At 36.5% G+C, this 14,716-nt stretch overlaps 1 protein-coding gene across 6 annotated transcripts in view; it reads left to right on the top strand.

Moving 5' to 3' along the window:
- The window catches only part of MLLT10 (MLLT10 histone lysine methyltransferase DOT1L cofactor), a 129,629-nt gene that overhangs the window by 42,662 nt on the left and 72,251 nt on the right, over nt 1-14,716 (top strand). For 5 of the 6 annotated variants that reach the window (XM_061351887.1, XM_061351864.1, XM_061351872.1 and 2 more), the window contains 2 exons: nt 1,345-1,438; nt 3,310-3,405. In XM_061351887.1, coding sequence (XP_061207871.1) covers nt 1,345-1,438; nt 3,310-3,405 — 190 coding nt within the window. The remainder of the gene's footprint in view (nt 1-1,344; nt 1,439-3,309; nt 3,406-14,716) is intronic. The other variant, XM_061351880.1, reaches the window with a different exon arrangement.

Here is a 14,716-nt window from a genome sequence, read left to right as displayed (position 1 = left end):
TCCTCAAAGCATGTGTACCATGTAAAGAGGTTACTCAGATGTGAAATAAATGTATACATCCAAGGTTTTGGATGACAGTCTCTTCTCTTTCAAACACTTGGATGCATACAGGAGTCCTTTTCAATGTTTTTGTTAATTTCAGAACCCTGTTTTTAGTGGATGCTGTAAAGTACATGAGAAGTAGGTTAAAAATGAAACTGTATTGCCAATTCTTAGGATTTTTTGATTCTAAACCCCTGAGGTTTGTACTATAAAATTATACCTGGACAGAGACTACTGTGACTGAGGATACTGAGAGGCTTCTGTAATATTTAAAAAATGAAAGAAAAATATGAGAACTACAGAAGGCAGAGATTCACGGTCAGGTGTCTCAGTTTTGGGTTTACGAAACTAATGTCTAAGGAAGAATGAGCTTGAGTCCATCTGTTTTTGTATGGCGATAAATCATCACTTAAAGTTATCCTCTTAAATGTTGTCTTGAGCTGGCATCTGCTGTAGGTGTACATGTATTTAGGAAGCAGTATTTCTGGATTGCCCAGGAACGTAAAGTATGAATAAGGGGAAAGTGATTTTAAAAAGCAGTGAAAATAAGCTGCCTTATATATTGTTCTTTCATTTAAATACTCCAATGCATAATTTTGACTGTAACATTGCATTATCATGCTAATGCAAATTATATGGAAAATGAAACTGAATAGTTGTTTTTTCAATGTCTTAAGTTAGTTTTGACAAGAAAAGAAATCAACATTGCAAATGGTGAAAAACAAATCTGATTGAAAAAATGTAGTAGACTAAGGTAATAACTAGCCTAGGCAAGGAAACTCATACATCTTATTCTTTTTAAAGAAATTAACCTGCTGCAGTCTTTTAAACCGATAAATATTATTTATTATATCATTGAAGTCCTATTAAAAAAAAGGTTGTTTTCCTGGCAAAGCAGAGGGATGTATGTACCTTCGGAAAAATGTCTTTGGATCTGTTGGATCTACAGTACATTTTGTTAAAAACTGTTCTTTCCATAGGTAATTTTTGGCTTCAATTTGAGCTAAGTATCATTGTAAATTGTTTGGTTTATTCATTTGTGGGAGTAGCTGCATAATAAATGTAGATTTTCAAGCTGTAAGCTTGTGTAAGTGGCTTAAAGACTATGAAAAAGGCATTAGGCCAAAGTATAAGCTATACATATTTTTCAGTGAACTACAAAGGTTGGTGCTTGCATGTCACTTGTGTGGAAATCTCTTCTATTAAATGCAGATATAAGTATCCGTACATTATCAGCTGTGATACTGTGGTGCAAGCTGATGTAAAATTACTTTCCTTGAATGTTGTTTGGTTTATTTTTAGTGCACAGTTTGCAGGACTTCTTTGTGAAGAAGAAGGCAATGGTGCAGATAACGTCCAATACTGTGGCTACTGTAAATACCATTTTAGTAAACTGGTACGTATTTGTTAAATTCTATAAAAAAAAGGTTGCTGACTTTTCCTCTCTGAATTGCTATTAACACTAGAAATAATAATTTTTGTGTAGCTCAGAAAGTAGATTGTGTCTCATTAAAGCAGTGTTTTTAATCACAGTTACAGAAGTACTAGCTGAAAATGTTTTTTCTAAGTGGTTACTTTCTAGATGTATGGGTCATTCATTCCCCTCTGCCAGAAATAGCATGCACATTTAGTGTTGGGTTTTTTTTTCCTCGAGTTCCTGTACTGTTTCTTCCGCTATTTAATTAGTTTGCTTCTAGGAATTTAGTTCATTTTAGAATAATATTGAATATATTAACTTGTTATCTTGTACATTAGAGAATAAAGAAACCCTCCATTTCTTTTTGCTGCTGAAAGAAAAAAGGGTTTTTCCTCTTGTTCTAATGCTCACTGTGTAGCCAGTTAGGTATTCCTTGCCTGTAAGTTCTTTGAAACAATGAAACAGAACCTCAAGGAAGTGACGTGAGGTTTGATTTTTTTTTTTTTTTTAAACAAACAAAAATCTTTGAACTTTCTGCTATTTCAATAGGTTTTGGATCTACTTCTGAAGTCTTTCCCACTGCTTCTTACCAGTTTGATAATTCCAGGAATCTGTTTCTGTGTATGTGTTGTGAGTGTGTGGCCTTGAAGGACTTAGTGATATTTTAAAAATGTTACTTATGAATATTGAATTATGAAAATTTTAGTATATCAACTTAAGTACAGATACTGCTGTAAGTGTAATTAAACTTACTGATTACTTGTTTTCACGCTAAAAAAGTGAACCCTTGGGTGACTTCTGAGTAGGTTGCATTGAGGTAAAGCACAAGGCCAATGCACCATTTTAGCTTTCTAGAAGATAAGCTTGTGCTCTTGTGAATACTGATGAATTTGCTTCATAATGAAAATAAGTCAGGGCTTTCTGGGGCCCTTACTAAGCTAAGTTTTTTAATTATCCTGAGCTAATATGCATATATGTGTATTTTAAAAGCAAGTTTAATGATGAAGACATAACTGTATTTGACACGTAATTAGTTAGCTTAACATTACGAAGCTATAGAGTTAAGAACAGTAAAGACTGACAAGATAGTTTAAAGTGTTTTAGTGTTTCTTCTAGGGTTACTGTGACTGTTGATGCCTGGTAAATATAGGTGTTTAGTATTTACTACAGAAGATGGTGAGTGGCATATATCTGATGTACCACTGAAGACATTGTTTGGCAAAGCACTGACCTGAAGTGTCTTTGTAATGCTACCTCAGTTATAGTAAAATAACATTTGAACACTGGCATAGCATGAAGTTTTTGCATTCCCAGACTTGGCTCTTAAACATGACAGTAATATAGGCAATTATGCCTGCCACCTTTAAATGCATACATGACTGTAGCATTCTGTATCCTATTTTTAAAACCATTTTATTGAAAATACTTCAGTTGGATCACTTGAATAATAAATCATGAAACCATAAAACAGCCACCTTACAATGCATTTCAGGCATGTGGCAGTGTGGCTTCATGTGATACTCATCTGAGCAGCATCTTCTGTTTTATGTTATGCACATTTGAAAATGTGTGTAGTGTCTTTTAACCTTTAAGAAGTGATTATCTCTTTTCTTTGTGGAAAGCATATCTTGCCAATTTGTGGAGGTGTAAAGGTTGATACAAGGGTAGGCTTTTTTCCTGGTATACTTTGGGTAGTCTTGTTAATTGTTCTGAATTTGTAAGTTTTTCAGTAACTGAGTTCTTTTTTTTTCTTCAAGCAGTAAGGCATCTTATCAGTTGAAATGCTTTATACTTTTTATTTATTCAAATGGTTCCTTTTCTCTATCCATAAATATATTTTCTCTTTTTAGAAAAAGAGCAAACGGGGATCTAATAGGTCATATGATCAAAGTTTAAGTGATTCTTCCTCTCACTCTCAGGATAAACATCATGAGAAGGAGAAAAAAGTAAGTGGATTTGTCGTTGCTAATTATGTGGCACATCTGCTTAATAGTAGCATTTTCTGATAAACTTAATTTTTGCTGGAAAGCTTGAAAGAAATCTTATTTCTGAAGCACTGAATAATAAATGACACAGGTGGTAAACTAGAGGTACTAGTGTCCAATGAGGAAACATCTTCAGGTGCATTTGTATATGCACCTTTCTATTCCTGTTTATCATCCGTTTTGGGATACACACCAAAACATATCTATTGGGAAGGCTATTTTATGCAGCTTTCTTTGCTTTACTTTTCCATTAGAGATATTTGGGTAGCATGATTAGGCAGGATAGAAAAACAGGGGTAGACATTTTAGCAGGTGTGCTGCTAAACAGGTGTGTCTGATTTTGTATGCTTGAACGTGTTATTTCTTTTTCTCTTCACCAAAGAACTGGCATCTCTTGTTAGAATATCATACCGGTACTAGCGGTCAAGCCCTCTGTGATGGCAAATATCTTGTAACTCACCTGGGAATCTTCCTGTAAGGGTACAAAGAACAAAATACTGATTTCTGTCAATGGTGTATTCTTTTAACAATTTAACTCACATTTAAAAAAAACCTTTAAATGTATAATGATTATTTCTTCATGTTTTTATTACTGCTGTTTTAATAGTTGTCTATTGGAAATTTGTCATATAAACGCCACTGGTAACAGACACTGGCACCATAATGCAAATCTGCTTTGGCTCTTTTTTAGCCCTTTAAGAATACATCCAAAACTGGTCACCAGCGTGTATCCAATACAACTGATTTAATAGACTTTTCTGTGGGTATGGGTAGACTTAGTTTTGCATTATTCAAAATCATTACATAAAATTTGAAGTCAGAAAATGTACTGACCAAATGTGTATCATATGAAGGAGCTCTACTTGTAGTGACAGGAAATTATATAGCAAATGTCAGTCTTCAGACCCTTAGTCTCATTAATATTTGATTTGCTTTTTAAGCTGATTTCCACTTTGGGTGGATGTTGTATCTCCAGTGTTCTTGGATAATTATATATGTGGTTAATGGTGTAGGGGAATAGTTCCGTCTTCATTTGGTAGTGCAGAAGAGAGTGCATTGTCTTGTGGTTGTACCTCTAAACCTAAATTTATTATTAAGATTGGAAAAGTATGAGGGTTGGGCATATCTTTTTTTCTTAGTAACACACTGGTGGGAAAAAAACAGTCTTGAATTACAGACTACAGAAATACCTTACCAAAAATCTTACCAAATATTTGCCCTATTTTGACTTAATGTGCTTAGTTTTTCACCAGTGTCATATTTCAGGTTGTGTTTTGTCCAAATACATTAATGGATTTTTACTCACATTGACAAAACTTTGAAGTTGAATTTGAAGAAACCTTGAGGTGTGAGCATGAGGCTCAATTTCAGTTTTGTATGTCTGTGTAGTGCAAAAAACCTGTTGCTATTGAGTTTTGTTGCCTGGTGTGATTTTGTTGTGTTGTGTTGTGTTTGTTTGTTTTAAAGTGCTTTGGAGATCCTATGCTTCTTCAGGTCCCAATACCTGGAAATCCTCAGGTCATACTTGGAGGGACTTTGTAACTGTGTGTTCAGCCAATGTATCAGCTATTTTCTTCTGTTTGCTGCTCAGCTTCTGCTCTGGAAGTGTTTTGATGTGGATCTTCTAGAAATAGTTAATGTTGTGGCTTGCCTTTGCAATTCCTGGCCTTTTTCTGTGCATTGAAGTTTGCTAGAAATGAGATATGAAAGTTTCTTCTACCTTTCATGAACTGAAACATGGCAGTCTGAAAGATCTCATGATCTGATTTGAGCCTGGAATGTCATGGTGTAGGGTGAGGCATCGCTGCCCATGGCAGGGGGATTGGAGCTATATGATCTTAAGGTCCTTTCAAACCCTAACTATTCTATGATTCCATCTGTAATACTAAGTGTAGCAATGCAGTTTGAAGCACTAACCTATTACTTAACATTTGTTGGTTCAGATGGTACCTTACGGCATGTTCACTTACCAAGTTTAATTTGCTTTGCGTGTTAATAACAAAACACTATTCTAGCTGAAACCACCAAATGTGAAGTTTCAGTTTCCTAAATCTGTTGTTCACATAACTTTCTGCAGCTATAGGCTTTTTGTTTGGCATTTTTAACCTTAACATATTCCATAGTTAAAGAATGACCTTTGCTTTGCAAAATACTACTCCTCGGTCAATGAATTCTATGTGGTGTGGAGGCACATTCTCATGATAAATTTAGCTACCTTTCGGGGTATGATATGGTACTTGATACAGTATATCAAATATACACTGTATCTTGGGGTCGTAAGGTTAGGATGGCTTACTGTATTTTCCTCTTATGTAAATCTGTTTGCAATCTAGATTGTTGCCACGTTACAGTAAAAGTGTGTATCTTTCTTCCCAGATACAGCGGTATCTTGCGTGTTGTGTCCTTATTTCTGTCCATCCCCTGTCTGTGTTGTTGTGTGTCTCCTCCTTTTTCCCCCAGGAGCGCTATATTTTATACTTCTTTCATCTTTGTTCTTTGGAATTTTGGATAATCTGAACTTCAGGCATTCTTAAATCTTTCTCTTTTGCCAAGCAGAAACCCTATTAATTGGGGATTGGAACCTTTTTTATTGCATAGACCTCAGAAGCTGTCCATATGCTTATAAAATCTTACTCTTCATTAAGAAGAGGTTGATCTGAAAATATTGGTATGGATAGCTGTCATTTCTGTGTATAGACACTGAGTTGAAAGTATGTGTTTTCCTTCAAATGATGTACTTTGTCTCTTGTAGACACTGTGCTCACAAACTTGATAGCAAAATGTAAGGGTAGAATAATACAAAAAACCCCAAACCTTTGGTATGATTTAATTTTAATGAGGAATTTGAAGCAACAGAATAAATAGCTCAGTTATATTCTGATTACTGTTGCACCAAGTATTGTTAGTTTCTGTGGCAGAGCTGTTATTTGGAAGTTAATTAAAGATGTGTCTGAGTGCGTCATAAGTAGGGTTGGTAGTATGTTGCTTGTCATCCCATTATAATACCCCTTTTTTCAGGGTCCAGGTGTTTACTTCAAGCTTTTAGGGGAAAAACTGAGACCATCATGAGGCTGTGGAAGAACACCTTGCTTTACTCATGTTCCTGGCAACCTTATCTTTGGAAGGGACTAAAGAAGGAACTAAACACATCTGTGACTGACCTTTGTGTAAAGGAAGTCTTTTTTGCCACTTAGGTGAAAATTAGGCAAGCTTACTAGCATATATGTTTATGACTTCTGAAAAATGTGAATTTACTGCATAGTAAGTAACTATTATATAGCAGCTGAATTACACAAAATCCTTTTCTACTAAAGGCCTTTCAGCTTTGGTCTGGGCTGAGCAGGAAGTGGAAATTTAAAACTCCCTGCTATGATGGCTAACATGATGCAAATTAAACAAAAAGAGGCTTGTAACTGAAGACTTCAACTATAAGAAGTGGTGACTGAAGAGGGGAAAAAAGAACAAAATAGTGATGAGGAGCCCCAGGGCACTATTACAGAAGTTGGAGGGTGTCGGAGGAGAACCTCATGCAGGAGCCAGGACAAGTGTTCTAAACACTGTGTTACTGTCTAAAGGGAATGGATTATGGGCATGATCTTGCTGCTTATCCTGTTCTTCAAGGAACGTTACACCTCCCCTAATTTTGAGGGGAGAAACTTGAACATCTAAGAAGAGTTTGAGGCACTGCATGACATAACAGTGTGTTCCACTGTAACTGTGAGTTTGTTAAGTGTGTGAGAAGGTAAAACTTGTGAACTGCATAAACTTTCCCAATATGTTGTGAAGGACCCTACATTCATGTCAGGACTATGAATTTCATTTGGGAGAAAGGCACTTGATGCTTTTTAATGTATTTTAATGCTCTGTGTGGGCTGTTACAAATCAAGTCCTAAACACTCATATCAAGTATTCATTATGATGCCTCCCCGTATGAATAACTGACTGTGAAAAGTTAAAATTGACCTGCCATGCATCACATAGATTCTGTGGCAAAGCCAGGGACATACTGCAGTTCTTGAGTTACGATTCAGCTACGTAAGCAATGGTTTCCTTTTTTTTCTCTTTGGGGGAAAAGAAAAAAATGAAAATTTTCCGTTTTAGTCCTGAAGAATCAGTTTATAGCACAGTATAAAGCGAAGTGTTGCAAAGGCAATTCTGATTATATCACTCCTCTCTTAATTGCCTCATTTCATAAACTAAATGCTGTTACTTGAACATTGTGGGTTTTGTGTAGCTTTTTTTGGGGGGTGAATGGGGGTGGAGGAGTGCCAGACTGATCTCAGTAATGCAATATCCCACTGCATTTTTATAAGTTTTAAAAAGTTTTTGTTAATCAGTTTAATAGATTTGACTGTTTAATCCTCAGCTGTTCTTGTAGTATAAAGCAAAATTGTAAGAATGATGAAAACAACTAGAAGAAAAGTGATCTAATGCTAGATCAATATTACTCAAATGAGAATGGTGTGGTATGGATGGTGATGCTTGTCCATGTTGACTTCTTCCAAATTCTGTTCAATTAAAGGGAAAGAAGAATTCATGTAAAACACATTTAAAAATGGGTCAATAAGTATATACTGTATGTGGCTCGGTGTATATACAGATGATCTTTAATATCTATTGATGAGCTGCAGAACCTCGTCTTGTTTCCTAAGGCTGAGTTTTTGTGTGGAATTTGTGTGTTGAATGTCTGATGACTTGAGAGAACTCGCAGAGTGTGTCTGTGTAAACCAGATGTCATTAGAAAGCTACTCTGAGTATATTCCGTAATATATATCTTCGAAGTCTGCATGATTAAGAGCAGAGAAGGCATCTTGTTTGATTTGTTGCCTGCTAAAGTTCTGTGTTAACTTGTGCTGTATTCTGTGTCAGCTTGACAAATAATACAGAACATGTATTTTATTTTAGTAAGAGGAAAAGTAGGGAACTTCTGTTTAGATTATCATGTTTATCATGGAATTACTGATTTGACTACCTTGTAACCTTACAGTAACATGTCATTATGTTATTATGTCTTCATAATATTTGAGGCACTGGAACAGGTTGCCCAAAGAAGTGTAAGTGCTCCATCCCTGGCAGTGTTCAAGGCCAGGTTGGACAGAGCCTTAGGCAACATAGTCTAGTGTGAGGCATCCCTGCCCATGGCAGTGGGGTTGGCACTAGATGATCTTACAGTCCTTTCCAGCCGAAACCATTCTATGATTCTGTGATATGTTATGGAAAAAAGAGTAATGGCTAACCTTGATGTAACAAATGCCGCATAATTGTATTAAGCTTGGCACCTGGGATTAGTTAATTATTGTGAAATCAAAATGACAAATGCACCACCCCTGGGTATACCTAAAATCTACCATTTAAGCTGCAGGATTTTGAGAGGCTGCGTTAGTTGCAGTTGTCCTTTTTTCCTCAAAGTACACATTTTGGTCTACTTTGCACTGTGAGAGAAATCTAAGTCAAAACCCAACCCCAGCAGAACCTGTGCACGAAGTAATAGTTATTAGTAACAGTGGTAACTCTGTAGGCTGTAAAACTGAAATTCCATGGGTAGCAAAATCCCCAAACATTCATCTGAAGAAGTTCTGTTATTTATCTGTTTCTTTCATTGAGCTACTAGTTCACTGTGGATTTTATAGCTGTCTCTTTAGCAGTACTGTGAGAATCAGATTTTTGAGTAGGTCTCTAGTATAGCAAGTTCTTCCTCTGCTCATCAGACAAGTAGTTGTTTTGTTTTAAAAGAAAAATCACATTGTTAGTCCAGATGTCTTCCTTAGACTGCAGGGATCAACCAAAAGACTGCTTCACTGAAAAATTGCTGTGATATGCTTGAGATGTAACGAGGTGTTAATCTTATTTATTTTGTTGTTTATTATTTCTGCTATTATTACATATGTCCTGATTTTGGCTGGGATAATTTTCTGTGAAGTAGCTGGTGCGGTGCTGTGGTTTGGATTTAGTCTGAAAACAACACTGATAACACACGGATGTTTTAGTTGTTAAGTAATGCTTACCCCGATGAAGGACTTTTCTCAGTCTCAGGCTCTGTCAGTAAGGTGGGGCACAAGAAGCCAGGAGGAAGCAGAGATGGGACACCTGACCCAAACTAGCCAAAGAGGTCTTCCATACCACAGCATGTCATGCCCACTATATAAACTGGGGGGAGTTACCTGAAAGAGCAGATCACTGCTCAGGGATGAACTGGTCATTGCTCAGCAGCTGATGAGCAATTGTATGGTGCATCACTTGTGTTTATTCCTTCTATTTCCTATTATTACTACTATTATATCTTACTTTTATGTCCATTATTAAACTGTTTTATCTCAACCCATGGGTTTTGTACATTTTTTTTCAACTCTCCTCCCCATCCCACTGGGGAGTAGTGGGATGTGAACAAGCGGCTATGTGGTACTTAGTTGCTGTCTGGGTTTAAACCACAACAGTGTATTACTTCAGTTTCACCCGTATCTTCACAAAATTTTAAGAAAAGACTTTATGTCGGATTCTGATATTGGTCCTTATACAAGTTCAGTGTGTTGTAGCATTATTTACTTAACTCCTCAGTGTTTGTGCTCTGCCACATTATAAGATAGAGTAACATCTGAATAACTGGAGTGAATGGTAAGCTGGACTTCGAAGAAATATGGATGTTTCTTGGTTGAGAAAATTACGCTGTGTTGTTTGTCTTAATTTAAAAACTAGATGACACCTGAATATTAAAAATAGGCCATTAAGGTTACTGCTTGATTTTTGTTTCTGTTTGAGCAGTGTACCTTTATGCACCAATTATGTAGCTATAACTCTGAGGGATGTAGAAGCAAAAGGTGCTTTAAGATGTTCTTTTTCTTTGCTTTGGATCGAGATTAATACAAGATTATTTGTACTTTGTTGACTGTGTAATAGTTTCTAGAACATAATCTTGATAATTTTCAGTGAAGCTGTATGTATATGTGGTTCACCAGGTAAAATGTTTTGAGGGCTGGTAGACCACATGCAGTTAAAGATGATCTGCAGTGGTAAGGTGAGCCAGGATAAACGTGTTCTTTTTACCATTCCATTTGCCTATTTCTTAACATATTGGACGGATATCTTCAAGTTACCTCACAGACAGGAGAACATTTCACACTATGTAACATAACACGTATTTAAAAGTTTTAAATACTTGATATTTTTATAGGAATAAATGGAGATGAGCATAGTTGTCTGTTTTAGTTAATCCTGAATCGGTTTTGAAGTTATAACATGCTACTCAAGTGTTCAGCACTGCGTATCCATCACTAACCATTAATACTAAACAGTGGAAATAACAGAAAAAGCTCATTTTAATGTTAAATTTCCAAAGAAGAGTAGCATATTCTTAGTAAGAGTTGTGCATTAGTCTTGCATCTAAGAGAAGCTTTGACTGGCTTTTTTATCATTGATTTTTGAGTCTTTTTGCCATTGACAGTTAAAATTCTGACCATGATCTGACCATTATCCCTGAATTGAAGTGAGTTTTTTTAGTCTTTTAAGTAATTGTAGAAAGGATTAGTACTTAAGAAAAAGTTTTGTGCTTAGAGCTGACTATGAATGTATTTGAATAATGCTGACAGTAGTGTTCCACCTCCACCTATAAACTATCCTGAGCCTATCTCCTTTTATTACTGTGACTGCAGCAGTGCTGCTACTGTATTTAATTTTCCTGTTGTGGTTTATACCTTATAAAATGATAGATAGATGAATGCCTGAGCAAGGGCCATTCTTGTCAAAACAAGATAAATTAAGATTTGAATTTGAACTTGAGGACCATAGGCATTTTTCATTCTGGAATTGTTATGGTTATATTACTAATAGCTGCCAGTCACAAATAAGAGGCCAAGCAGGTCTTGTGCTGGGAATTAGCAAGAACTATGGGCAGCTTTCTATTAAAGACTCTAGTTGTGATGGTGGCAGCTCTGGATTTACAAACTTCAGTGATGAAGACATAGTGCAAAATATGCATAAAAGACAAAAGCACAAATCTGAGTACTCTGTGCTGATAGAATATTTCAATACATTTGAATTATTTGAGGGAGTCAGAAACAGTGGCTGAAGAATTAGTGATTTAGACATTCAGATGACTTTCCTCACAAGAATCATAGGATCACAGAACAGTTAGGGTTGTAAAGGACCTTAAGATTATCTAGTTCCAACGCCCCTGCCATGGACAGGGATGCCTCGCACTAGACCACGTCACCCAAGATTCTGTCCAGCCTGGCCTTGAACACCGACAGGGATGGAGCATTTACCACTTATTTGGGCAGTGTGTTCCAGTGCCTCACCACCCTCACAGCAAAGAACTTCTTCCTTATATCTAACCTGAATTTGAAAATGTTGTTAAGGTTTGAATACTTTGCACAACCAGAGGTAGTGGGGGGAGGAGGTGGGGGTTATGAGTTTTGTAATAGAGAAGGGGATAAAAATGGAATTTTTGTTTTAGGTCAGCCCAAGCAGTTTTGTTTGAAAGGGCGGTCACTGGTGCTTGCTGATGGTGTGTGCCTGTGTTTTAATTCTTCCAAAATAGCAGTTAGTCTCCTGATCCCTGGGCAGATGAGCTCCTCCATCCTGTGGCTACCTCCTCTTGTCCATGTTACTGCCCATGTTTCATGCTTCTTTGCTGAACTAACCTAATTCACTACAACAGCAGAAAACTATCCACTTTGGGTTTTGGTGCTGCTTTTTAGCAGTTTGCATTGGCACACAGAAAGTCTGACAAGCTAAGCAGTGTGGGAAGGGTGAGAGACGGCTCAGGAAACCTTTTTTTTTCTTTGTAACAGTGAACTGTTAAATGCCAAACTTCAGAAGGTAGCTTAATGGCATGAAGTACCCTGGTAACCTCTTTGGAGAGGGCTGTGACTTCCTGAGACAAAAAATGAATTGCAAATAAGTGTAAATACGTTGAGCAAGTTAAATGATACTTCCACATGGTAATGTTATGGATTAATAATGCCATTAGAGAAAAGCTGAACTCATCCATTCCATCTGTCTTGGAAGTTATCATTCACTTGCATTATTCAGTCTTCCCAGACGTTAAGGTCCAAACTGTGGGAAGATATATTTGATAACATTTATTCTGTTGATAACAGATTAGAGCTTAAATAAAATCATACATGTATCCTTAATCTGATGTTTCAGTGAGATTGTGTTCAGTCAGTAGTTTGATAAATGTTTCCTCTGAAAGTACAGTAAAGAAAATGAATAAGTGCTGATCTTTAGAGTGATCCAGTGTGTAAATGAGCTAAAGACCAGAAGAGCTGGAACCAACTGTATTTGTGAAATCATATTATGTAAAAGTTTTGTAGATTGAACCTTTGTGAAAGAAATAGAAGCACGAAAGTGTGCTTTTTCCCCCTTCTTCACCTCCTGCTCCCTGTCCCACAAGAGGGCAAGGTACAGAAGGTGCTGCAGAATTCTAGAAATCTTGTACCATATTTGTTTTCTTATCTTGCAGCGTGTAGCTGTTGGAATTAAGAAGGTATTATGTATTTTTTTAGGTAAGAAGCAAAACCCCCAAATGAGATCCCTTGTGATAAATAAAGCTTTCTGATTAATCATGACATATGAACTCAAGGTATTTTGTATTGGTATTTAGCTACATCATAAATCAGGGCTCTTCAAGTTCTAGGATGAATAATGTTACAGATGCTTACCCAATGGCTCCATGGCTACTGCACCTTATTTTTCTTAAAATAAGTAAGGTTTCAGGAGCTTCCTGAATCTGATCCTGTTGAGCTTCCCTATTTGTGTGCCAAATTGAAGTTTCCTTTGTCAACTTTGTAGTTGGCTGTGTAATTTTGAATGTATTCTTCTGCTGAATGTTTCTTCTGCTAAATCCTATTCTTACAGAGTGTAGCATTGCATTTATCAGCTCTGCAACTATGTTAACATACAGATGTTTGGAACATCTGAACTCATGCTGATGAGTCTTTAAAAAAAATTGAGTATATAAATGGAATACATTGGGTTGTGCCTGCCCTCCAGGGCTCCCTTGGCTTTCACTTATTAGCAATATTATTTTGAGTCCTTGTTAAGTAATTTCTCCCTTTTTTTTGCCTTACAGTAAAGATTGTAAAAAAACTTGATACCACTTTCTCTAGAATGGTGGGTTTTCATGTAGAAAAGTGAAAAGCATACAGTGAGTTGTTAATGAAGGGCCAGCTGTCTGTTCTTTTTCTGGCAGTAGAGAAGATGGCTAGGTTTTGTGTCATTTGAGACACACCTGACTGAAAGCTGTCATACTTGTTAAATACTGTGGGAATTCATATCTCTCTGTTACTCCTTTTCTAGACCCAAAAGTGAATATTTCAGAGCTCTTGTTACGCTTTGTATGCATCCTTATGGTGAGAAGAGGGTGCAACTGCAAGGAGTCACTTTGTGGGAGCTAAATCTCTTCATCTCAGCAGGTTGTTGCTGAATTTTTTTTTTCTTATCAGTATAAAACCCTAGCATTCCTGTCAAAGGTTTTCCTGCAGTGAAATGTTCTTCACTTCTTTGATGTTATTTGCATCTGGAATCAATTCACATTCAAAAGTAGGACTTCTGAACTTTGGAAGAAAAAAGAAAAGAAATAAAAAAAAAAAAGCTGAAAGATTGTTACAGGAGGTAAAATGTAAAAGGAGGAGGGAATTTAGAGTTAAGGACAGGAGACTTTTGTATGAGATCTTTGTATGCAGAGGGTCTGTGGGTGAGGTACCCTACAGTGGTAAGCTGTAAACTTGGTAAGCTGTCCTCGCAAGCTTTGTGTTGATGTTTTGGATCTGGGGAAAGAATTTGCGGTTGCTGATGTTTCACTTCACAGAACTTAAAGCATTTTCTTTCCAGGCTCAGCCGTTTATACTCCTCCCTTCCCCCTGTTTTTGTATCCCTCTTTCCTTCTTCTTGACACATCCTTTTCTGTTGAGACTACTATCAAAGTGATTTCAGTACATTACAGAATGTAATTTGAAGGCCTCCTGACTATTCCTTTGATCAGAATTCTGTGTTTCTTTGCCTTTCAGGCAAAATTAACACTGGAAGTAAAGGAACACTAGAAAGTCAATAGAAGAGATTGTAAAACATGTTTGTTTAAATGTTTCCTATTGTTTACTGATATCGCTGTGAAATTTTATCTTAAAGCATATTTAAGTCGTTCCCTGTTGGCTCCAAAATTATAAATAAATAAAAAAAAATTCTTCAGGGGGATTTGAATTTCCTAGTAAAATGATGAAAGCTAAAGAAAATCAGGCAGTGGCTTAGATTTCCATTTCATAACTTCCTTCTTGAG

The sequence above is a fragment of the Neopsephotus bourkii genome, unplaced genomic scaffold (assembly GCF_033783945.1).
Source record: "Neopsephotus bourkii isolate Nb327-2 ecotype Australia unplaced genomic scaffold, CSIRO-AGI_Nbou_v1 NB_53, whole genome shotgun sequence".
NCBI lineage: Eukaryota > Metazoa > Chordata > Aves > Psittaciformes > Psittacidae > Neopsephotus > Neopsephotus bourkii.
This window is presented reverse-complemented; position numbering and strand designations above follow the sequence as displayed.